Genomic DNA, 23,950 nt, shown 5'->3' on the forward strand with positions numbered 1-23,950 from the left:
GTCACATCCAGCCCCCCCCCCAAACACCTCAGGATGTGCAAAACCCCCCTAAACATCCCCCCCAAAACCCCCCCCCCAAACCCCCACCTCACCCACCCCAGCATCCCCTTCCCATCCACCCCACAACCACCGCTCCCAGCCCCGCTTCGGGACGACACGCGTGTGCATGTCTGTGTATGCGTGTGCATGAACGGAGAGACGGGGGCGGGGGGGGGGGGTTGCGAGGGGTGCCCCCCGACTTGCTGGGTGCCGCTGATTGGTCGAGGGGCCGTCCAAAATTCCCCGGTTGCGATGGGTCCCACCTCTCCCCGCCGCCGCATCGTATATAAGGGGAGGCGAAGGAGTGGGCAAGGGCAGTAGGAAGTTTCTGCTGGGGTCTGGATTTGGAGCTCCAGAGTCGGATCGGCCCCGTATGACCCCAACCTAAGAACAAAAGAGACCCCAAAGAGTCTACATGTCTAATATTTAGACATGTTCAGCTTTGTGGATTCTCGGTTACTGCTGTTGATAGCAGCGACTGTACTACTCACCCGCGGGCAAGGAGAAGAAGACAGTAAGTAGTCGGCGTCGGTGATGGTCCTCACCGCCGGTGGGATGCGGGGTGGTGGGTGGGTACGGGGTCGGGCGGCATCTTCGACGCTTGGTCCTGCTGCCATGGGGTTGGGGAAGGATAAAAGGGTGGTTGGCATCTGGAGTGAAAAACCAAAACCGGAAAAAAAAAAAAAAAAAAAAAAAAGTTGGGGGAAATTAGGGGGGAAAAAAAAATGAAAGGAGGAAAAAGCGGGTTGGGGGAATTTGGCGTTGGGGGGTGAAGGGGTTTTAGGGGGTCCGTGCTGGCGCGGAGAGTCGGGGCGCCCTGCCAAGAGCAGGGAGGGAGGGAAGGGTGGAGAGGAGCCGGCGGGGAAGGAGGGAGCCGGGGAAGAAGGGGAGGAGGAGGCAGGGAAGGGAAAGGGGGGAAAGAGCGCGGGAGAGAGCGACGAGGGGGGAGAGGAGGGGAGAGGGGGGGGCCCGGCACCGGGATCTGCAAAAGCCATCAGGAAAGAATTAGAAAAGTCTCAGATGATTCATAAGGAAAATGTTTCGGCAGCCCGTAAAGTCGGGGCTGGCCAGACGGCCCCGCTCGGCCACCCTGGGACCGGGGATGCCGCCCCACGGCCTCCCCGTGGGGCTGCACTGGGGACGGGGGCTCCGGGGACCGGGGGCACGGTTGGGGTCACCGGCCCCCCACAGCCGGGTCCCCCCCTGCGCCCCGCTGGGCTGCCTGCGCCTGCCACCTGCAGGCGTGGGGACACGGGGGGGACCCTGGGACGGAGCCAGGCCTGGGGCGCCTTTCGTATTTTGCCCAATTCTGTCATTTTCGGGGGACTTTTTTCTGTGCTTTTTGGTTTTGGTTTTGGTGGGGTTTTTTTTGCATTTTGCATTTCGCGTTCTGCGTTTTGCGTTTGACCAGATCCGTTCTGCATTTTTGCATTTCGCCTTCTGCGTTTTTTGCCTTTTGCAATAGGCGGTTTTGCCTTCTGCATTTTGCAATATGCATTTTGCCTTTCGCCTTTTTTTTTTTTTTTACCCTCACCGAGCGGGGGGGCCGTAGGGTCGACACAGCCCCGTGCCCCCCTCCCCGGGACCCTTCCCCACCGTGGGGCCAGCCCCTGGCCCTGGCGCGTCGCCCTGCCCTCCCCACGCCAGCCCCCGCCTGCCTCCAATCTCTGGACTCTTATTCCCCAATCCATCTGGCCTGATCCAGTCCTATCCCGCAGCCGCCTGGATTTAATTTCAACCCAGACATTGGGGCCAACCCACCCGATCCCACTCATCCCATCCCCGTCCCCGTCCCCCGCCGACGGCGAGGACCCCCCGTGCCAACCCCCTGCCCGCCGCGGGGGTATTTGCCTTGGCCCCATCCGCCGCGGGACGTAGCAACTGGCTGGAGGTTTTTGTTTAAATTCCAGCGTATGTGGGAAGAGTTTATTGTGGTGCTTTTCCTGTGTCACCGCGATGGGCTGATGAGAACCAGATGAAGGGAGAAACGCTGCAGGAGCGAAGGGGGGATGAAAAGGGGGGGGGGGGGGGGAAGAGCAAGAGAAGGGCCGTGAGGGGGGGTTGCCGCCGTGCTCCCCCGGCCCCTCACGCTTCCCCCCTGCCCTGCCCCTTATCTCCCAGTTCAAACTGGAAGCTGCATACAGGATGGGCTAACGTACAACGATAAGGATGTGTGGAAACCCGAACCCTGCCAGATCTGCGTCTGCGACAGCGGCAACATCCTCTGCGATGAGGTGATCTGCGAGGACACCTCCGACTGCCCCAACGCCGAAATCCCCTTCGGAGAATGCTGCCCCATCTGTCCCGACACCGACGGTACCGTCACGTCCCCATCGTCCCCATCCCGGCGCAGGCTGGTGGTACCCGGGGAGCACTGGGGCTGGATCCCACCCCGGTTCGGCATCCTTCCCTTGGGTGTCGGGGCTGCAGGATGGGTGCGGGGTTGGATGGGGTGGTGGGTCACGCTGGCTTCCTCTAAACGCCCGTCCTTTTTCCCGCAGCCTCCCCTGTCTACCCAGAAAGCGCTGGAGTAGAGGTAAGGGCTCCCTTGCACCCACCCCAAATCCCAGGACATCCCCCACCTATTTTTGGAGAACCCCTTTTCTAACCACCCATCTCGTCTCTCCCCAACAGGGTCCTAAGGGAGACACCGGCCCCAAAGGAGACAGGGTGGGTATCACCCCCGCAGACCCCCCCCCGCCTCTGCCAGGACCCCCATCCTGCTGGGGCTCACCCTTCTCTTCTCTCCCCCCAGGGACTCCCCGGCCCCCCTGGCAGAGATGGCATCCCTGGACAGCCTGGCCTCCCGGGACCCCCAGGCCCTCCAGGTCCTCCAGGCCTCGGCGGAGTGAGTATGGGGGTCCCCCCGGTGGTGCAGACCCCCATGGGGGTTCCCGCAACCTGCTCACCCCCTGCTCTTTCTCCTGCCTGCAGAACTTCGCTCCTCAAATGTCTTATGGCTACGACGAGAAAGCCGGTGGCATGGCCGTGCCCGGTCCCATGGTGAGCACCGGGGTGGCGTGGGTCCCCACGGAGGGGACATTCGGGACACGGGGGGGAGGTGTGAAGCCGGGCGAAGCATCCCGTGCCGGCGGTGCTGAGGATGCTGCCGAGCGGTGGGAAGTGGGAGGGATGGGGAGCGGCGTCAGTCCTGGTGGTGATGGGGACAGGGATGGGGTGGTGATGGGGTAGCAGTGGGGTGGCAACGGGGACTGGGATGGGGTGGCAACGGGGACAGGGATGGGGTGGTGATGGGGTAGCAGTGGGGTGGCAACGGGGACTGGGATGGGGTGCCAATGAGGACAGCGATGGGCTGTCAATGGAGACAGGGATGGGGTGGCAATGGAGACAGGGATGGGCTGGCAATGGAGACAGGGATGGGGACAGGGATGGGGTGGCAACAGGGACAGGGAATGGGTGATGAAGGTGACAGAGATGGGGACAGGGTGACAGGGCAGCCACTCATCACCACTTTCTGTTCTCCTTCCCAGGGTCCAGCTGGTCCCCGCGGTCTCCCCGGTCCTCCTGGTGCTCCTGTGAGTATCTCCTCCTCCCCTCTCTTTCTAGGGACAAGCGGCCCTTCGGGTGGCAGGAGGCTGGGTGGGATGGGATGGGGAGAGGGCAGGATGGGGCGTTCCAACCTTCCTGATGGCTACGGAAACACGTGGGGACGCACGTCCTCGTGCCACTATACGGCGGCGGGGGGGGGGGGGGGGGGGAGGCGGACCACCATTGTCACTGGTGTCTGCAGGCCTAACCTCATTTTCTAACCTATTTTTTTCCCTTTTTCTTCCTTTTTCCCCACCGACCTACAGGGTCCTCAAGGTTTCCAAGGTCCCCCTGGTGAACCCGGAGAGCCTGGTGCTTCTGTGAGTCCTGCCACCTCCTCCTCCAGCCTGACATCCCACATGGATGAGGACAAGGCTGCCCGTTCCCAGCCCTGGCCATGGCCATGCCGTCCCCGTTCCGGGGCATCTCGGCTGGGAGCTGTGGGAATGGGGCTGCAGGATCCCCGCGCTGCCCGGCCTGGGTGACAGGGTGACGGGGCACAGCCATCACCCACAGCATCTTCACTCCTGCCCTGCATCTCTCCTAGGGTCCCATGGGTCCCCGTGGTCCAGCCGGCCCCCCTGGCAAGAACGGAGATGACGTAAGTGGCCTGCAGTTGGGGTCCTCCCTCACCCCAGTTTGGGGCCTGGTGACCCTGCCAGCCCCCTCCTCAAGGTGAGCAGAAGCCACCTGGCTTGGGGACATGCCACCAACCTGGTGTCCTTCTCCTTAGGGTGAAGCTGGAAAGCCCGGCCGTCCCGGAGAGCGCGGTCCCCCCGGTCCCCAGGTGAGATGCTCCCTGCTGGGGTGTCGTCCCTGGGGGGCACAGGAGGGGACACCCCCACTGTGGCCTGCCTGGTAGCAAAGCAAGGATGTGACACCAGCTGCCCGCCCCCCCCCCACCTTGGGGAGGGGGGTAAAGGGGTGTGGGGACAGCCCCCCCGCCCCGAGCATCTCCATCACCACCTTCCCTTTTCTCCTAGGGTGCACGTGGTCTCCCAGGAACTGCCGGTCTGCCGGGCATGAAGGGTCACAGAGTGAGTCCCTCCTCCCATGCTTGCAAGATTTAGGGGAAGGGGATGGACCACCTTGCTGGGTGGTTCCCCTCCTGACCCCCCACTTCTCTCTCCTGCTTCCCAGGGCTTCAGTGGTCTGGATGGTGCCAAGGGTGAGCCCGGTCCTGCTGGCCCCAAGGTGAGGAGCGGTGGCAGCGTCACCCCTGTCCTCTCTGTAGAGTCATGGCTGCTCCCTCCTTCCCTCCGGAGCAGATCCCTCAATGTTTTCCTTTCTCCTAGGGTGAGCCTGGCAGCCCCGGAGAGAACGGTGCTCCTGGGCAGATGGTGAGTACTGGAGTCCCTGGGGACCATGGGGGGGATCTGGCCTCGGCCAGTAAAAGGGGATGGGGATGAGGGGCAAGACGTGATGGGGTGACAGCTGATCCTTGGGGATGCTTCCCCGGGGATGCCCCAGGGAATGGGGTGGGAGGGGATTTAACCCCCTGGAAATGTTGCTGTGGGCAGGAGCAGGGAGAAATGGGGGGGGCCAGGGGTGGGAGGAGGTGCCGAAAGGTGAAAGTGTCTGTCCTGGTGACCCAAACATGTCCTCTCCCCTCCCCAGGGTCCTCGCGGGCTTCCCGGCGAGAGAGGCCGTCCCGGTCCATCTGGCCCCGCTGTGAGTATCTGGTTTGGGTAGGGCTGAGCATCACCTGCCTGGGGCATGGGGGGGGGGGGGGCTGGGGGCCACCTCTCCTGCCAGTGGGCATCACTAATGGGTGTCTCCTCTCTCACAGGGTGCTCGTGGTAACGACGGTGCTCCTGGTGCTGCTGGTCCTCCCGTAAGTAACCCCCAAAACCATCCACCCCCTACCAGCACCTGGCATCAGCTCCAGCTTCTCTAGAGGGAGATCCCATCCCAGTTCCACCACAGCCAGGAAATCCTGGCTGGGGGCCAGAGCTGTGCTGCCCGGAAAACCACGGCCAATGCCAGATGTGTGAGGTGGGATCCCTCCTCTGACACGTGCCCTCTCTCCCATTTAGGGTCCAACTGGCCCTGCTGGTCCTCCCGGCTTCCCCGGTGCTGCTGGTGCTAAGGTAGGACCTGCCTGACCATCTCCTCCCAGGTGGCATCTCCTGGGCTGGGAGAAAGTGGTGGGAACTGGGAGCGTGGGGTGAGGGAGATGGACTGAGCATCGAATGGGTTCCCCACGTGGCCCCAAAATGAGAAAGCCCAAAGTGCCGTGGGCTGGCAGCTGCCTGGGACAGTGGGGCAGATGGGGACATCCCCAGCCAAGTCCCATGGGTGTCTCTCCTGGCTTTGCCTCCATGGGAAAGGAGCTGCAGATGGAGGGGGAAATCAGCCATGTCGGGGGTATGAGGGCAGCCCTCGTGCTCACGGCTCTTCCTCCCTCCTCTTCCTCCCCAGGGTGAAACTGGTCCCCAGGGAGCTCGTGGCAGTGAAGGTCCCCAAGGTGCCCGCGGTGAGCCCGGTCCCCCCGGCCCTGCTGGCGCTGCTGGTCCTGCTGTAAGTGGCATCCCACACTCCTTGTCCTTTGGCCTCATGTCCTGCCAGCCCCAACATAACCCTCCTCCTCCTCTTTCTCTCCACAGGGCAACCCCGGTGCTGATGGTCAACCTGGTGCCAAGGGCGCAACCGTGAGTGTCCTTTGCCTCCCTCTTGGCTCTGGGACGAGGGGCCGTGCTGCTCCCTCACCACCTCGTCTGCCTCTTCTAGGGTGCTCCTGGCATTGCTGGCGCTCCCGGCTTCCCCGGTGCCCGTGGTCCCTCCGGACCCCAGGGTCCCAGCGGTGCCCCCGGTCCCAAGGGTAACAGCGTAAGTATCCCTGGACACCTCCATCCACCTCTTTCTGGGGTCAGATCCCTTCTTCTGCTCCAGCAAGTTGCTGTCCCACCTGGAGATGTCTCCTCTAGCATCCCCTGTCCCCTCCAGCCCTTGTGAGTGCAGGATGGTGCTGGAGGCCAACACATGATGAGCATCCCCCCTCCTGCTGAGGGGCCGGGCAGGATGAGGCTCAGGGCTCCCTTTGCTCATTAATCTGGTGTTTAACATTTTTTTTTTTCCTCTTCTCTCCTTCCACCTCCAGGGTGAACCTGGTGCTCCAGGCAACAAGGGAGACACTGGTGCCAAAGGCGAACCCGTAAGTGACCCCCCCACGTCTCCACAGGGGCTCGGCCCCTCCTGGCTCCGATGTATCCCATGGGTGCTCATCCCTTCCTCTCCTTCCCCAGGGTCCCGCTGGTGTCCAAGGTCCCCCCGGCCCAGCTGGCGAAGAAGGCAAAAGAGGAGCTCGTGGTGAGCCCGGCCCCGCTGGGCTTCCTGGCCCCGCCGGCGAACGTGTGAGTAGGAGCAGTCCCTGTCCCACCTCCGCCGTGTCCCCGTCACCATCCCCGTCCTCCTCCCATCTCCCAACCTCCAGCGGCTGAGCGTCATGGGTGCTCGGGGACAGGCACCCACCGTGGTGGCACCCCCAGCCCCTTCCGATGCCGCACCGAGGTCTCCAGCGGAGCATCTCAGCAGGGACACCAGGCTGCTCCCACTGGTGGCCGCGTCCCACATCAGCGCATCCCTCCCCTGCACCCCCAAACCCCCTGAGGTCACCCCGTGTCTCCACACTGACCCTTCTCCCGTCCCTCGCAGGGTGCTCCCGGCAGCCGCGGTTTCCCTGGTGCTGATGGCATTGCCGGTCCCAAGGTAGGTCCCCAGATCTCCCTCCTGCCTGTCCGGGCGAGAAAGCCGTGTCCTCTACGGGGCAGTGGGGACACCGGGCATTTGTCACCCATCCCCACGTGTTGGCAAGGCCGGTTCTGTGCCGCTGCCACCTCCGGTGACACGGCCCCGGTCCCCATCCCTGGGTGATGTCCTGCAGCTGGGGTAACTTCTGTCCCCTCTCCCACCCCTCCCCAGGGTCCCCCCGGCGAACGTGGCTCCCCCGGCCCCGCTGGCCCCAAAGGATCTCCTGGTGAAGCTGGACGCCCCGGGGAACCCGGCCTCCCTGGTGCCAAGGTGAGCACGGCGGGGTGGTGGGCACGGTGGCTACGAGGAGCCACGAGCCACGTCAGCACGGCCACCGCGCTGGCGGCCCTGCTCCAGGGACGGATGCCAGCCGCCACGCTCTCCATGCCGACGGAGAAGCCGCTTTCCAGGATGCTCACGTTTGCTGGAGCATCTCTTGGAAGCCCTGAGCTCCTAATTCACCTCGCGCTCCCTTGCAGGGTCTGACTGGAAGCCCTGGGAGTCCCGGTCCCGATGGCAAGACTGGCCCCCCCGTAAGTTGTACCTGCCGATGCCCCCCTACTCCTCCCTTGGCTGGCCACGGACTCTGCTAACGGGGTGCTCGCTCCCCTCTATAATAGGGTCCCGCTGGTCAAGACGGCCGCCCCGGCCCCCCCGGCCCCCCCGGAGCTAGAGGTCAAGCTGGCGTGATGGGTTTCCCTGGTCCCAAAGGTGCTGCGGTGAGTGTGAACGGGAGCTGCCTCCCTGGGGGGGCTGCTGGAGATGCTGCTGCCCGACAGATGCAGAAATCCTGATCCACGAGGAATTCCCACCCGCCGCCCACTGCCACCACCCAGGACAGTGGCTGCGGGTGGGTGCGTGGCTCCCGTGGAGCAGGCACCCAAGAAGGGGGGGCTCAGGGGATGCGTGTCCCCCCTGGGGAGGGCTGCGCGGCTGCATCCCCCAGCCTGCTCGAGCCTGCAGGCTTGTGCCCGTCGGTGTCGTGGTGCCGTCATGGGTCTCATCCTGCTCTCTTGCTTTCAGGGTGAGCCCGGCAAACCCGGCGAGAGAGGTGCTCCTGGTCCCCCCGGCGCTGTTGTAAGTATTTGCCAGAGCCCAGCCAGCCCGGTGGGGGCTTGGCAAGGAGCTTCACCCCGGCGTGGGGCGGCAGGGATGGGGCGTGGGATGGCCGAGCTGGGGCTGGGGAAGGCTCCAAGGATGAGGACGGCAGCGGGTTGAGGTGGTTGGGACTCCAGCCCGGTGGCTGCCAGCAGCTTTGGAGTGGGGACAGCAGGGAGGTGACGTGGCCGCGGGCAGCTCGCCATGGCTTCTCCAGTCCTTCGAAGGCTGCTATGGCCGCATCCAGACCTGCATCCCATTTGGGGGGGGGGGGGTGCAGAGTCCCATGGGGGTATCATGGAGCTGCAGGTTGGGGCTGTGCTCTGAGCACCCTCTTCTCCCTCTTCCACAGGGTGCTGCTGGCAAAGATGGTGAAGCTGGTGCCCAAGGTCCTCCCGGCCCTACCGTGAGTATCAACAAGCCCTTGGCGACCCACGGCCACGCTCGGCCACTGGAGAAGGGGCTCAGGAGCCGACTGCCCCCCCCTCACGCTTGTCCCCTCTCCCCCAGGGTCCCGCTGGAGAAAGAGGTGAACAAGGTCCCGCCGGCGCTCCTGGCTTCCAGGTGAGGGGTGTCCCCTTCCCTTGCGAGGGGACAAACCGTTCAGGGTGGGGGTGACGTTACCCCTTTCCTCGCCCCCTTTGGTCACCCACCTCCGTGGTGTCTCATCGCTCTTCTTCTTCCTCCCCAGGGTCTGCCGGGCCCCGCTGGTCCCCCCGGTGAGGCTGGCAAGCCCGGTGAGCAGGTAAGTGTGGGCAACCACGGCCGTGACGTGGGACCGTCCCTGTCCCCTCCCCATCGCCCCTCTCCCAGCCAGAGCTGGGGGCTGCTGATGGGGTCCCCCCCCAGTGCACCCCAAGGCGATGTGCACCACATAGCCTCTCCCCCAGGAGCAGTGGGGACCCCAGCCCTGCCTCACCCCCCCCCCCCCCCCCGGGACTGTGGGACCCCCACCCTCCCCACCCGCTGGGGTCATACCTGTCCCCAGGGTCACCCCTTCCCGCTCTGACTCTGCACCCTCTCCCTCCCGCACAGGGTGTCCCCGGAGACGCCGGTGCCCCCGGTCCCGCCGGTGCCAGGGTAAGTTGAACCCCACTCGCTCCTCGGCCGGCTTTCGGCACCCCCCCGGTGCCCGCCACCCCCCCTGACAGCCTCGGCCCCTCTCCTGCTTCCCCTCTCCAGGGTGAGAGAGGTTTCCCCGGTGAACGCGGTGTCCAAGGCCCCCCCGGTCCCCAAGGTCCTCGTGGTGCTAACGGTGCTCCCGGTAACGATGGTGCTAAGGTAGGTACGAGGTCTCGGCTCCGCCACGCCAGGTGGGGACTGTCCGGGTGATGGGTGGCTCTTGGGGTGCAGGTGTAAAGGTGGGGGGTGGGTTTGGCTTCACCCCCTTTCCTTGAGGCTGGTGCTGAAGCCAGGGAGGAACGTGCTGTGCCGAGGAAGCGTTGGGTTCTCGCTAACACCCGTTTTCTTTCTCTCTTGCCCAGGGTGATGCTGGTGCTCCCGGTGCCCCCGGGAACCAAGGCCCCCCCGGTCTGCAGGGTATGCCCGGAGAGCGTGGTGCTGCCGGCCTGCCAGGCGCCAAGGGTGACAGAGTACGTGTCCCCCAAAATCCTGATGTCCCCCCCTTGGTTCTCGGCTCCCAACCATCCCTATTCTCCCCACCATCATCCCTTCGGGGCTGAATGCGGTCCCCTAAGCCAAGGCCGGTGGGCAGCAGCCCCCTGGGGAGGGGATGCTCAGTGCCACCTCTGTCCCCATCTGAGCACGGCCCTTGGGGACGGTCCCTTGCTGGGGGCTGAGCCCAGCTCTTCCCCCGGAGCCTGGGAGGAGGAGGATGATCCCAGCGAGGATGAAGAACCAGGGGTTCTTCGGTGCTGCTGTGCAAAGGCGGAGAGGAAAAGCAGGGGTGACCACCCTGGAGGGGACCTCCCCAGGTAACCCGCCATCATCTTCCTCTCCCAGGGCGACCCCGGTCCCAAAGGTGCTGACGGCGCTCCTGGCAAAGACGGTCTCCGAGGTCTGACTGGCCCCATCGGCCCCCCCGGCCCCGCTGGTGCTCCTGGTGACAAGGTAGGGCTGTCCCCCAACTGGATGCTGCACCGGGGACAGATGTGTCCTGGTACCCACTGCCACCTCCTCGCCACAGTCTTGACCTTTTTTTTTGTTTGTTTTCCTCCCCTTTTCCAGGGTGAAGCTGGTCCCCCCGGTCCTGCTGGTCCCACTGGTGCCCGTGGTGCTCCCGTAAGTGTCCCCCCACCCTGGCTGATGCCCCTGCCATGGGTGGCCATCCTTTGGTGGCCGTCGGTGGCCATCCCCTGCCTGGGGTGACACATTTCTCACCGTCTCTCCTAGGGTGACCGCGGCGAGCCCGGCCCTCCCGGTCCTGCTGGATTTGCTGGCCCCCCAGTAAGTGCAACGGCCTCGCTCCTCCCTACCCTGGGGGCCTGATCCTGCCCCTCCGGGGCGATGCTGTGCCCCCCACTGCGGCTCACCCCACTCCTCTCTCCTGCAGGGTGCCGATGGCCAGCCTGGTGCTAAAGGTGAAACTGGTGATGCTGGAGCCAAGGGTGATGCCGGTCCCCCCGGCCCTGCTGGCCCCACTGGTGCTCCTGGCCCTGCCGTAAGTTGTCCCCCCACTCCCCCCCCACTCTCTCAGGGTCCAGCCCCACGCTGTGGCTCACCCCTCTCCTCCTCTTCTTCCTCCTCCACAGGGTGCTGTTGGTGCTCCTGGTCCCAAAGGTGCTCGCGGTAGCGCTGGACCCCCTGTAAGTACCAGTCTCATGGTGGGGAGGGGGGCTTTGGGGGTCCCAGGGACACCCCCCCCCAGACACGAACACCCCTGGGTGGCTTAACTCCCCACTGCGTTTCGCTCCATCCCCCCAACACCGTGGAGGCAGTGGGGAGCTCTGGCATTTCCAGCCTTGCACCCCCAAAACCATCTGGGGGGGGATGGCATTGACCTGGGGTGGCTTCATCCCCAGGGGGGAATGGAGCAGAGGGAAAAAGGGGGGGGGTTTGCCTTTAGCACCGCCCCCCCCCCCCCCCCAAATCAGCCCCAGCTCCCCCGTGGATGGATGCTTTCCTCCTGGCTACCGGCCCTGGGGCTCTCTGTGGTGGCCCCCAGCCAGGGGACCGTCCCCTGGACCCACTCCATGGCGGGGGCAGGCGATGCCTGGATCCGACCCCTGGTGACTTCAGTATTTTTCCCTTCCAGGGTGCTACTGGTTTCCCTGGTGCTGCTGGAAGAGTTGGTCCCCCCGGCCCCTCCGTGAGTACCCCTGGCAGGGCGAGAGGTGGGGAGACGGGGCGGTGGGGGGGTGAGAAGGTGCTGGACGGTGGCTGCTGGTGATGGGGGGGACGTGGGACGAGAGGTGCTGGGCACCCATCCAGTTGGTTCCACGTGGCCGCCCTGTCCCAGTTGGCACTGGGACACCCCTGGCTGCCCTTCAGCTGGCAGCCGGGGGGGTCCTGGGCTGCTGCCTGATGGCATTACCTCCCCTCCCGCCCAGGGGAACATCGGTCTCCCCGGCCCCCCCGGCCCCAGCGGGAAGGAAGGTGGCAAAGGACCCCGTGGTGAAACCGGCCCCGCTGGCCGCCCCGGTGAGCCTGGCCCTGCTGGCCCCCCCGGCCCCCCCGGCGAGAAGGGTTCTCCTGGCGCTGACGGCCCCATCGTAAGTCACCCCCCGCCACGGTCGGACCCCCTCCACGGAGCCAAGGATGCTGGGCAACATCATGGTCCCCCTGCAGCCTGGCATCCCTTGGTCATCCCCTCCCTCAGGAGGGTGCCCCCCCACCGCTGCCACCACCCTGAGGTGCCGTTTGTCCCCACAGGGCGCTCCTGGCACCCCCGGACCCCAAGGTATCGCTGGCCAGCGCGGTGTCGTCGGCCTCCCCGGACAGAGAGGCGAGAGAGGCTTTCCCGGTCTGCCTGGCCCCTCTGTGAGTACCTGGGGGGCTCCCCGGGAACAGATGCTGCTAGGACCCCCCCTTGGGGTCCAACTCACCCATGCAGCCCCCACGGCTGCAGCCCCGGCGGTGGAGGATGCTCACCGGTGTCTGACACCCCTCCGTCCTCTCCCCTCCGCAGGGTGAACCCGGCAAGCAAGGTCCCTCCGGTTCCCCTGGCGAGCGCGGTCCTCCCGGCCCCATGGGCCCCCCCGGCTTGGCTGGACCCCCCGGTGAAGCTGGACGTGAGGTGAGCGGCTGTGGGTAACGGTCGGTGTTGGGGGGTCACGGACCCCCGCGCATCGGTGTTGGGCTGGTTGCGCTGAGGACTTGCCAACTCACGACACTCATGAGTGCTGCCGTAGTTGATGCACGCTGGGGCTGCGGTGGCCTGAGCGAAGATGGTGCCCTCCAGGCCCTCGTTAGCCCCCGCCTGCCCTAACGAGGGGATCTTTGCTCCACCGTAGGGTGCTCCCGGTGCTGAAGGTGCCCCCGGTCGTGATGGTGCTGCTGGTCCCAAGGTGAGTGGGCTGGTGAGGGGGCTGTGGGAGGGGGCCATGGGGCTGTGCTGACCCACACTGACCTCACCTCCTCTGTCTCCTCCTCCTCCTCCTCTTCCTCCTCACAGGGTGACCGTGGTGAGACTGGCCCTGCTGGCCCCCCTGGTGCTCCCGGTGCCCCCGGTGCCCCCGGCCCCGTCGGTCCTGCTGGCAAGAGTGGAGATCGCGGTGAGACCGTAAGTGATGCTCTGCCCGGCGTGCCCCCCACCTCGCACCCCTCCCTGGCCCAGGGCTCACCCCGGGCTCCACCGTTACGGAGCAAGGACTGATCCTGCAAACCCGTGGCGGGTCAGGATCTGGCCCAGGGCTCAGCTCTCGCCACTGGAGGGAGCTTTCCCTGGAAGTCAGGCGTCCCACCAGCCGGCTCGGGGTGACGCTGCCCTGAGCCGGTGGTAGCAGAAGGTGGGGGATGCTCTAACCTGTCCCCTTCTCTCCTGTTCCAGGGTCCCCAAGGTCCCGCTGGCCCTGCTGGTCCTGCTGGTGCTCGTGGTCCTGCTGTAAGTTGATGTTCTCCTCCGTCCTCCTCGGTGCTTCTGCATCCCCATGAGTGCGGGGTCGGTGTCTGGCCTGGACCCCGCTCAACGCATCTTCCTCCTCCTCCAGGGTCCACAAGGTCCCCGTGGTGACAAAGGTGAAACTGGTGAACAGGGTGACAGAGGCATGAAGGGTCACAGAGGCTTCTCCGGTCTCCAGGGCCCACCTGGTCCTCCTGTAAGTCCCACGGGGTGACGGTGACCCTGGCTGCTGCCCCATGTCTTGGAAGCAGAGCGAGATGCTGATGGGACTTCTTCTTATTCCTTGCTTTGCACAGGGCTCTCCTGGTGAACAAGGTCCTTCTGGTGCTTCTGGTCCCGCCGGTCCAAGAGTAAGTCCCCAACTGAGCCATGACCTCCAGCCGGGGCTGGAGCATCCTTTGAGGGGGGAGAGGGTCCCCGCTGTCATCGGCTTTCTTATGGGGACGTGGGTCGGGGCTGGAGGGGATAACTCTGCCCAGGCAGGATGGCCGTGCTCACCCCTTCTCCTCTCCCGCAGGGTCCTCCCGGCTCCGCTGGTGCTGCCGGCAAAGATGGTCTCAACGGGCTGCCCGGCCCCATCGGTCCCCCCGGCCCCCGCGGTCGCACCGGCGACGTCGGCCCTGTCGTACGTATTGGTCCCTCGGCCGCTGCCCGCCCAGAGCTGCCCGCCTTCATCTCCGGCTCACCATCCTCTTCCTTCTCCTCCCACAGGGTCCCCCAGGCCCACCCGGCCCCCCTGGTCCTCCCGGCCCCCCCAGCGGCGGCTTCGACTTCAGCTTCCTGCCCCAGCCACCCCAGGAGAAGGCCCACGACGGCGGACGCTACTACCGAGCCGACGATGCCAACGTGATGCGCGACCGGGACCTGGAGGTTGACACCACCCTCAAGAGCCTGAGCCAACAGATCGAGAACATCCGCAGCCCCGAAGGCACCCGCAAAAACCCTGCCCGTACCTGCCGCGACCTGAAGATGTGCCACGGCGACTGGAAGAGCGGTCAGTGTCCCCGCGTCCCTCTGGGATGCTCTTGCCTCCGTCCCTCGGTCCCCTCTACCTGCTCCTCACCTCCCTCCTTCCTCTACCCCCCCCCCCCCGGTTGATCCTCACCTTCATTCCTCCATCCTGTCTCTCGTGGCTGCTCCTCACCTCCAACCCTCTTACCTGCTCCTCACCTCCGTCCTCCATCCCTTCACCCTCCGTTTCTCACAGCTGCTCCTCACCTCCTTCCTCTGTTCCTCACGGCTGCTGCTCCACTTTATGTTCCACCCACCAGATCCCTCCTACCTGCTCCTCACCTCCCTCCTCCATCTCTCACGGCTGCTGCTCCTCACCTCCTCCCACCACCCCTTCACCCTCCATCTCTCACAGCTACCTTCACCTATCTCTCTCATCCTCTCTCCCTTCCACCTGCTCCTCACCTTCATCCCTCATGGCTGCTCCTCACCTCCATCCTCCATCCAGCGTGGCCACTCGCCTCCCTCCCCGCTCCCTGACCCCCTTCCCTCTGCCCCGCAGGCGAATACTGGATCGACCCCAACCAAGGCTGCAACCTGGACGCCATCAAGGTCTACTGTAACATGGAGACGGGCGAGACGTGCGTCTACCCAACCCAGGCCACCATCGCCCAGAAGAACTGGTACCTCAGCAAGAACCCCAAGGAGAAGAAGCACATCTGGTTCGGCGAGACGATGAGCGACGGCTTCCAGGTGAGCGGGGAGGGGGATGACGAGGGGGGACACAACCGGGATGGACAACCAGCTCTGCAGCGCCTAACGCCTCTTCTCCGGCAGTTCGAGTACGGTGGTGAGGGCTCCAACCCAGCCGACGTCGCCATCCAGCTGACCTTCCTCCGCCTGATGTCCACCGAGGCCTCCCAGAACATCACCTACCACTGCAAGAACAGCGTCGCCTACATGGACCGGGACACCGGCAACCTGAAGAAGGCCCTTCTCCTCCAAGGCGCCAACGAGATCGAGATCAGGGCTGAAGGCAACAGCCGCTTCACCTACGGCGTCACCGAGGACGGCTGCACGGTGAGTGGTCCAGGGGATGGTCACGGTGGCGGCGGTGGGGAGGCGTTATGGGGACGGGACTGATCCTGACCTCCCCACAGAGTCACACCGGCGCTTGGGGCAAGACAGTCATCGAGTACAAGACGACAAAGACCTCTCGCCTGCCTATCATCGATTTGGCTCCCATGGACGTTGGCGCTCCAGACCAGGAATTCGGCATCGACATCGGCCCCGTCTGCTTCTTGTAAACTGGACGCCCCACGCGTAACAGGAGAGAGTAATAATAATGATAATAATAATAAAAAAAAAAAAAAAAAACAGCCAAAAAAAAAGGAGAAAATTTCACATGGACTTGAATTTGTGTCGGTTTCTATCCAGCGTCTCTAAAACTATTTGCGTTTCCATAAAAGACAAACCTAAAAAACACCCCCCAAAAAAGCATTAAACCAAAAAAAAAATAAAAATAAATGACTTTTCAAACAAAATCACCAGGAAGTGGGTTCGCTTGCTTGCCCTCCTCTCCTCCTCCTCGGGGTCAGGCACTCCTCAACCCCGAAGACGGCGTGGCTCAGCTCACCGAAAGCGCCGCCGCGGCCGCGCGGAGCCCCCCCAGCAGTGCCGAGCCCCCCCCAGCCCGGAGCGCCGGGACCGGCCGAATCCCCCCCTGCAGCCGACCTTTCCCCGCTGGCCTCTTTGCTTCTTGCATCTCATGAGTATATTAATTTTTTGCTGCAAGGAAGATGTTTAACTCTTGGTTATAATTTGCTTTTTGTTGTTGTTTTCCCTCTCTCTTCCCCCTCCCCTTGTTTTTGGTTTATTTTTTGTTCTTATTTTATTTTTATTCAGGCAGCAAAATCAATTCATTCCCAAGCACATCAGGGGAGCAGCCGCTGCCCCCACCGCCGAGCAGACCCGACCCTTCGCTGCATACTCTCCTTTTCTGGAAGGCTACCTCACCGCTGTGCTTTGGGTTGTTTTTTGTTTGTTTGTTTTTAATTTGGGGGTTATTTTTATTTCATTTTCAAGTAGTCTTAGCTTCGTTTGGGGTTTTTCAGCCATGCCGGGACTTTCCTGCCAGGTTCAGAGCAAAGGTGCTAATTTTTCTCTAATGTTCCCCATCCCATTTTGTTGCTCTGTTGATCTTTTATTTTTATTTTCTTCCATTCAAGGTCCCTCGGGAGTCACTGAGGTTTCTTATCCCCAGGATTTTTATCTTATGCTTTTCTTTTTTTTTTTTTTTTTAATTCTCTTTTAATTTGGTCCCACAACACCCGAGCCCGGGACCGCCTGGTGCTACAGCCTCCAAAGGCGCGACTCCGCTTGATTTATTTTAATTTCTCTCTATTTTGTTTCCCCCACCCCCCTCTCCTTCTTTGCTGCCCAGCTCAACTTGTGAATTTTCTAAAGGTGCTATTTATGCCCCCCCCCTCCCCCCATCCTGCAAGCAAATCCCGGAGCAAATGCAAGGTAGAACCAAAAAAATTAAAAGCTTCGAAAGGGAACAAGGACAACCCCGCTTTCCAGGTTAAGCAGGTGGATCTTCAGCTCCGCTCTCATCTTCCAGCAGCTTTTTCTCCATCCATCCATCCATCCATCCATTCATCCATCCATCCTTCCCTCCATCCATCCCTTCCTCCATACCTCCCCGGGCACGGAGGGGCACGAACCCACTGCCGTTTGCCGGCCCATCTCCCGGCGGATGCTCCGGGTTTTCCCGGAGTCTGTACCTAGTTTGTATATGTATAATAATTTTAAATTGTTTTTTTTTTTTTTTTTGTTTTTTTTTTTTTAATTATTTTTTTTTTTGACTGCTGAAATAAAGCATGTGAAATGATCCAACAAACCTGGGGTGCTCTTCACCAGCGGCTCTCGCTCTCAGGGGGTCAGGGTGGGGATCCTGGGTGGGTGGGTGGGTGCGCTGGGGTTGGGACCCCCTCGTCCACAGTCCCGTTCTCATCCCAGCTGCTCCCGCTCTGCTCCCGCCGAGCTTCTGTGTTCCCGTCCCATCCGTCCTCCCACCCCAACGCAGCCCCCGCTCAGCCCCCCACTGCCCTGGGGGGGGGGGGAGAGGAAGGAAGGGGGGGACCCACCCTCCCAGTAAGGAGGGTTGGGCTGGATTTGGGGTGGGGGGGGGGGGGGGAGAGCCACTGTGCACCCATGGTGAAGGGGACTTTGATGTGTGTCCCCTCCCCAAATGGGGGGAGAAATGGGGACATGGGGTGGGGCAGCAAGAGGGGCTGGAGGGCACTCAGCCCAAGGTGCCCCCCCCCCACCCCCAAAAAGGAAAAGTTGGGGAGCTGGGGGGGAGGGGGGGGTGACGATGACACACAGACATTGCAGCTGGGTGAAGGAGGGCACAGAGAGATGTGCCGAAATTGGGGCAGGGGGAGGTCGTGCTCACCCAAGGCTGCCAGAAACGTGCCACGCCGCGTGGGTGCAAGACCCCCACCCACCCCCAGCAGGTGCCCCCCCCCCCCCCCCACGTACCACCACCAGCACAGCACCACGCACACTGGCTCGTGCAAATTGGAACCGGGCAGCCAGCGGTGGCACACGCGTGTGTGCGTGCCCGGGGTGGACGGTGCCCACCGTGATGCCACGCTCGCCTCTCCCAGGGCAACTTCACCGGTGGGCACCAGTAAGATCCCAGCAACGCTGGGGTGGGGTGGGGGGGGGCTGTGCAGGCAGGACAGGCAGCAGGATGGGGCCTCAATGCCGCCTTTCTCCTCGCCCATCAATGGCTCCTCTTGTTTCTCCCTGGGCCCCCATGTTTTCCTAACCCCCACCCTGGCGCCTGCCCCATGCGAAGGAGGCGGGGAGGTGGGGGGGCTGCTGTGAAAGAGGTTCTTTCTTTGGAGGCAAGGGGTTGGGCTGGGGGGACCCCCTGGGAGGGGGGGGGGGGGGGCTGGGGAGGGGTTATGGGGGTGCTGAGCGGGATGCTGAGCGGGATGCCAGGGTCTGCGCGGTGGAAGGGGCGAGCGGCCGGAGCAGCCGGGGGGGCTCAAGGCGAGATCTTGCCGGACACAGGCAACCAGGTGAGCCGGGGGATATTGGGGTGCCCTGGGGTGTCATCGTGGGTCCCTGGGGCTGTGTCGTCGTCCGTGTCCCCCCCCCGCCTCGTTGTCCCTGTCCCCATCCCCAACCTGCTCTCCGGAATCCCCTTTCCCTCCGCAGGGCTGGGGGTGGGTGGCAGAGTCAACCCAAGCCCCTTTTGGGGGGGTCATGGATGGAGCAGGGTGGGAGCGGGTGCAAGCAGGGCACCCAGATGGAGCAAAGCAGCTGAAGAAGGGGGCAAAGGAGACCAGGAACCCCCCCCCCCCCCCCCCCCCCCCAGCAAGACCCCAGCTCCACAGCACTCAGTATCCCCCCAGCCTCAGGACTGACAAACTCAATACACTGTTCGCAGCCAGAAGGAGCCTAGAAGCAGGCTGCACCCCAAAACCTCCCCCCCACCCCAAGACCACCACAGCCACCAGGACCAGGCTGGGATGCTTGCAGAGGGCCAAAAATAAAGCAGAAAAGCCACATCTCATCGCCAAACAGCCACTTTATCAGCAGGGTCACCCTCAGGAAGGTGACAAAAACGCAGCCAGCCACATTACCTGGAAAATAGGAAGAAAACACCTTTCTTTTCTTCCTTCCCCCTTCCCTTCTCTTCCCTTCTGTCCTCCCACCAAAAAAACCTATAATGCTTCCACAGCTCTTATTTAAGGGTTTCATCAGGCCAGGTGGGACAGATGAGGTTGGAGGGGAAGGGAATAGGATGCAGGTGTCCTGTATTTTCCCACTGATACATACGGATGCCGATGATCCCTTCCCCCCAAGTATTGGTAGCCCCCCAAAAAATGCTCCAAGCAATAGCCCGGCAGCGGGCAGAACCCAGCCGGATGGGCAGTTGCCCGTCCGGCTGGGTTCTGCCCGCTGCCGGGCTTTCATCCCCTGCAAAGTCCGCCCTAAAAGCATCATGATGCCCCTTCATCCATCCCCATCCCTAGGATTGTCTCCCCTCTGGCATCATCCCGGTGTCACCCAGGTACCCACCGCCCCGGCTCACTGCGGGAGGAGGGGGACGCGGGCACCATCCGCAGGACTGGGCATGGGGTTGATGCGTTGACCCGTGCGGACGTTGAACATGGGAAGGGTGGAAAGGGGCCGGGGGACATCCCGGCTGCTGGCCATGTGCCTCAGCTCCTCCGTGTCACCGTGGATGGTGGTGTGGTGGACCAGCTGGATGCTGAGGAAGAAGGACAACTGGGTGCTGCACCCCGTGTTCCCACCCGCATCCCTTTAGAGAGGGGCTTGGGGGGGTCTGTCCCCCCATTATTAGGCTCTGTTCCCCATCACTGGGGTCTGTACCCCATCATTGGGGTCTGTCCTCCATCACTGGGTTCTGCTCTCTGTCATTGGGGGGTCTGCCCACCCATCATTGGGGTCCACCACCCATCATTGGGGTCTTCCCCCCTATCATGGATATCTGCCTGCCCATCATTGGGGTCTGCCCCATCATCGTCGGGGTCTGCTCCCCATCGCTGTGATCTGCTCCCCCCATCATTGGGGTCCTCCTTGCTGGTGTTCTGCTGAGGCTATTGGAGAAGTAAAACAGCTCTTGTGCTCCAGCCCGCGTCTCTGGGGGGTTATTGGGGGGTTCCGAGGTGTGGGGAGAGGAGGAGGGGGGACCCCTTTGGGGTGGGGAGACCTTTAGGCTCCACCACCTCCATAACATCCTTCAGACAGCCGACCACTCCCCGTCCCCCTCTCCTCCCCGTCCCCATCCCTGCCAGCCCTCCCCATGTGTGACCATGACAAAGCCCCCCCCCCACAAAGCAGCCCCCCAGCACCCACGTGGCTCAGCCCTGGGCACAAGGACTTACTCAGATGTCTCCGAGTCCCGTTTTTGCCTACAAAACAGAGGAAAAAGGGGGAAAAAAAAAAAAATGACAGTGAGAAGGGCTCTCACCAACCCCAGGTTGTCCTGGGGCCATGATGGCCAGGGAAGGGGCACCCAGCCCGGGGTGCCCGTGCCTTGGCTGGGGTGGGGGGACCCCCACCCTGAGCGTGCCCCCCCAACTCACACTCCCTCCCTGCGGCAGCACATGAGGTGGCCCAGGAGCAGGCAGAGCAGCACGGCCACCACCAGTGGCACCAGCAGCGTCACCAGGAACCCGGGCAGCAGGTCCTGGGGGGGGGCATCGGTGGGGGGCTGGAAATCCCCATCTTCCTCCAGCACCCCTGAACCCCACACCGGCCCCGAAGCCGTGGGGGTGGGCCAAACCTGCAGCTGTAACGGGGTGATGGTTAGTGGGGGGAGCAGAGTGGGGGGTCCCCATGGGGCTTGGTGCATGGGATGGAGGGGGGGCATGCGGGTCTCACCAGGGTGAGGTTGCACCAGCGGATGGTGAAATGGGGGGCGAAGGTGTCGTAGCAGGAGGCGAGGGGCTGCTGGCCCAGGCTGCAGCGGAAGAGGCTCTGCGGCGAGGCGGCCGACGCCAGGCACGGCGAGAAGGTGCCGTGGGAGCCCACCTTCACGTACACTCTGCCGGGACGGGAGGCACCAGTTGGAGGTGACCCCCTCCAAAAAAAAACCCAGAGCAAGGAGGCTGCGGGTCTTCCCAGGAGCAACGCCAGCACCCCCCTCTCGGGGTCTGCCCGTACCCCTCCTTGCGCCCCTCGATGGGCAGCGGGACGCGGCCGCCCCGGTCCAGAGCAGAGGTGATGTTGATGACATGGAGGTCGTCCTGATCCCAGACACCAGCCGTGGACTGGAGGAAGATCTCCTGCGCCGCAACCGGCAGCAGCTCCTCCACGTTCCTGTTCCCCACCAGGAACTCGCCCTGGTATGGCGGGTCCCCACCTGGGGGGGGGGGGGACACACATGGCACCCGTGGGGACACCCCACCACCATCCTGTGGGGGGTCCGGGACAGCCCGCTGCGATTTGGGGGTGCAGAGTCCTTACCTGGAGCGGGGACGACGGTGATGACGAGGCGCTGTGCCACCGTCTCGTAGGTGTGCCGGTTGTACGCCAGCACCTGCAAACAGAGGAGAGACACCCCCCCCCCCAAAAAAAAAATGCCAGCCCTCTGCCCCGTGTCACCCCCCTGGCATGGGGTCGCGAGGGTGGGCACCTACCTCGATGATGTGGGTGCCCACCTCGGTGGCCGTGGGGCAACCGTAGAGGTAGGCTGGCTGGTGGGGGTCACGTTGGATGTACCGTAGCCACCGTGGCAGGTCAGGGTGGTCCCGGAGATGGGCTTGGAAGGTGATGGGGGTGGCTGCTGGGTGCCAGGACACACGGATGGGTGGGGGCAGACACAGACATGGGGGGACACGTGCCATCAGGCTGTGCCGCGGGTGGACCCTCACCCCGCAAGCCCTTCCCCATCCAACTGGTCCCAATAAGGAAGCATAACTGGTCCCTGTGCCGGCTGTGCCCCAGGAGGGTCCCGCTTCCCTTTTTGAGCTGAATGACCCCAAATGGAGGTGACCCCCCAACGCCTCGGCGGTGGGTGAGGAAAGGGATGCTGCTCCCGGGTGGGTTTAACAGGGTGATGGGGTGGTGCGTGGGGGTCCCCAAATGGGCGAAGGTGTGGAGGGATGGATGGATATGTACAAGACTGGAGGGATGGACAGACAGCCCAGCTGGGGGGGGGGGGGTCAGGCCTGGTGGGGAGGAGGCATTAGGCAGTGCCCCCCATTAACAGTCCCAGCCCCCGCCCCCAAACCAGGCACTGCAGGACAACCCCTCGTCCCCAGTCCCCTCGGCCTGGCCCTCACCGTCATCATCCTCGTGCCCGGTGAGGAACAGGTCCCGCTCCAGCTCGTGGACGAAGATGGCTCCGGTCTCGGAGGAGACACGGTGGTCAGGGAGGACGTGGTGGTCGGGGAGGGTGGCCCGGGACCCCCCCAGGGCCACAGCTGTGGACAGGCACAGGACTAGATCCGGGGCTGGGGAACATGGCTCCTCCCTGCCTCAGTTTCCCCATTCCCCAGAGACCCCAGGATGACCTGCAGGTGCCCACAGACCCCCCCCCCCCCCCCCGCCTTGGGACACCGGGCTGGGACAGAAACGTGTCCCTGTGGTGCCAGGCGTCCCGGGACAGCAGGGTGGGCTATATTTAGGAGGGAGTGGGAATGGGGACAGGGACCGGGATGGCGACAGCACCTTCCCTTGCCCTGGACCCATCATGGAGAGGTGCCACTCGGTGTCCCCTGTCCCAAACCCAGCTGGCACCAGGGACAGGACGGCTTTATTTAGCCCCGTCACGTCACAGCCACATTTTCCCCCCCGCCACCGTCCCTTCCCACCGGCAACCCCCATCCACACCCCTCTCTGGGGGTCCCCCCCCATTCCCTCCCCTCTGGGGGTACCCCTGGCCTGGCCGTGTCCCCTCTCTGGGGGGGGTGACGGGGTTCCCACTCGCCTGCCAGCACCCAGACCCGGAGCAGCTCGGGGGCCTCCATCTTCACCAGCACCCGGGAACGGGGCCAGGGCTGATTGACGGAGGCAGCGGGGCTGGCCCGGCTGGGGGGGGGGCCCTCCTTGGGGGGGTCCCACTGGGAACACGGAAGGGGGACCCCACCACGGCCACCTCCTGCCACCAAGGTCCCGTGGTACCCGAGCTCCTCCAGAATGTGGAGAGGAGTGGGGCTGCCGAGGGGGTCCTGTGTCCCCTGCTGGGTGGGGGGGGTGTCCGGTGGGGTGTCCCCTGGGTGGGCTTGTCCTGGTGGTCCCCACTCGTGGGTAGTGGGGTGGCATCTGGGGCACAGTGGGGACACTTGGGGACAACTGACACCCCCCCCATCCCCATACCGGCATGGCAGGCAGCCTGCCAGCACCGCTGCCTCGCACACGCGTGTGCCCTTGTGCGGCACCGAGACGGGAGCGCACGCGTGCGCGGGCCTGTTCACACGCGTGTGTGTACATGGGGAGCGCGGAAGGACGGTTGTCCCCCCGTGGGACGAAACGGGGGGTGCCGGGGTACTGGAGGGTTGGCAGTGGTGGGGGACCAGGCCCCGCGGTGGGATTTGGTGGTGGGGGGTGTGGGGTGTGTGGAGGGGGGGGATGGCGGCAGCGGAAAGGGAAAGGGGTGACCGTGGTGGGGGGGGAACGTCGCGCCGCGTCACGTCACGTCACGCCTCGTCACGCCGCGTCACGCACAAAGGGCCGGGAGGCTGTGTCGGGGAACGCGGAGCATCTGCAGGGTCCTGGCGCCCGTGCGCTCGCCGGCCTGGGGGAGCAGGGGTGCCCCCCACCCCGTTCCCCAGCCCCTTGGGGGGCTCATCCCATAGCAGGGACCCCCAGCACAACCCCAATCTATCAGCTCTGTCCCCCCCCCAACCCTGGTGCCTGGTGGGAAGACAGCAAACCCCCAAATAAACCCCAAAAATATCACCCGGCAGGTGCAGGAAGGCAGGGAAGCAGCAATGCAGCCCCCCACCCTGGGGGCCCCCTGCCTCAGTTTCCCCTCCTGCCACCCCTGGGTGG

The 23,950-nt window shown here is 63.9% G+C and overlaps 2 protein-coding genes across 4 annotated transcripts; one reads left to right on the plus strand and one right to left on the minus strand.

Annotated features, from left to right (window-relative positions):
- Window positions 1-228: 228 nt before the first annotated feature.
- On the plus strand, window positions 229-15,951 carry COL1A1 (collagen type I alpha 1 chain). Of its 3 annotated transcripts, XM_049800118.1 has the most exons (51): window positions 229-553; window positions 2,161-2,355; window positions 2,541-2,575; window positions 2,674-2,709; window positions 2,795-2,887; window positions 2,974-3,042; window positions 3,531-3,575; window positions 3,855-3,908; window positions 4,136-4,189; window positions 4,322-4,375; window positions 4,572-4,625; window positions 4,729-4,782; window positions 4,884-4,928; window positions 5,206-5,259; window positions 5,378-5,422; window positions 5,625-5,678; window positions 6,010-6,108; window positions 6,195-6,239; window positions 6,319-6,417; window positions 6,689-6,742; window positions 6,834-6,941; window positions 7,243-7,296; window positions 7,510-7,608; window positions 7,818-7,871; window positions 7,959-8,057; window positions 8,362-8,415; window positions 8,789-8,842; window positions 8,947-9,000; window positions 9,128-9,181; window positions 9,472-9,516; window positions 9,619-9,717; window positions 9,921-10,028; window positions 10,399-10,506; window positions 10,624-10,677; window positions 10,789-10,842; window positions 10,949-11,056; window positions 11,148-11,201; window positions 11,651-11,704; window positions 11,946-12,107; window positions 12,268-12,375; window positions 12,524-12,631; window positions 12,849-12,902; window positions 13,010-13,117; window positions 13,385-13,438; window positions 13,545-13,652; window positions 13,753-13,806; window positions 13,974-14,081; window positions 14,168-14,450; window positions 14,970-15,160; window positions 15,245-15,487; window positions 15,568-15,951. In XM_049800118.1, the coding sequence occupies exons 1-51, from the start codon at window positions 472-474 to the stop codon at window positions 15,712-15,714; spliced, it is 4,362 nt and encodes a 1,453-aa protein (XP_049656075.1). In that variant the 5' UTR covers window positions 229-471; the 3' UTR covers window positions 15,715-15,951. The 3 variants fall into 3 exon arrangements, with proteins under 3 accessions (XP_049656075.1, XP_049656077.1, XP_049656076.1); XM_049800120.1 differs by lacking the exons at window positions 229-553; window positions 2,161-2,355; window positions 2,541-2,575; ... (1 more) ...; window positions 2,795-2,887; window positions 2,974-3,042 and adding exons at window positions 3,065-3,295; window positions 3,341-3,363 and having other exon boundaries at window positions 3,422-3,575; XM_049800119.1 differs by lacking the exons at window positions 229-553; window positions 2,161-2,355; window positions 2,541-2,575; ... (1 more) ...; window positions 2,795-2,887; window positions 2,974-3,042 and adding an exon at window positions 3,065-3,295 and having other exon boundaries at window positions 3,341-3,575.
- A 3,474-nt stretch (window positions 15,952-19,425) lies between these two features.
- Window positions 19,426-23,477, minus strand: SGCA (sarcoglycan alpha). Its single transcript, XM_049800125.1, is given in 10 exon segments — window positions 19,426-19,700; window positions 20,338-20,364; window positions 20,539-20,744; window positions 20,837-20,999; window positions 21,119-21,317; window positions 21,422-21,494; window positions 21,595-21,740; window positions 22,240-22,380; window positions 22,887-23,141; window positions 23,144-23,477. Coding segments are annotated over 10 exon segments (1,524 nt in total). The 5' UTR covers window positions 23,274-23,477; the 3' UTR covers window positions 19,426-19,516.
- Between the last annotated feature and the right edge of the window lie 473 nt (window positions 23,478-23,950).

The sequence above is a fragment of the Accipiter gentilis genome, chromosome 5 (genome assembly GCF_929443795.1).
Source record: "Accipiter gentilis chromosome 5, bAccGen1.1, whole genome shotgun sequence".
In the NCBI taxonomy this organism is placed as follows: Eukaryota; Metazoa; Chordata; class Aves; order Accipitriformes; family Accipitridae; genus Astur; species Astur gentilis.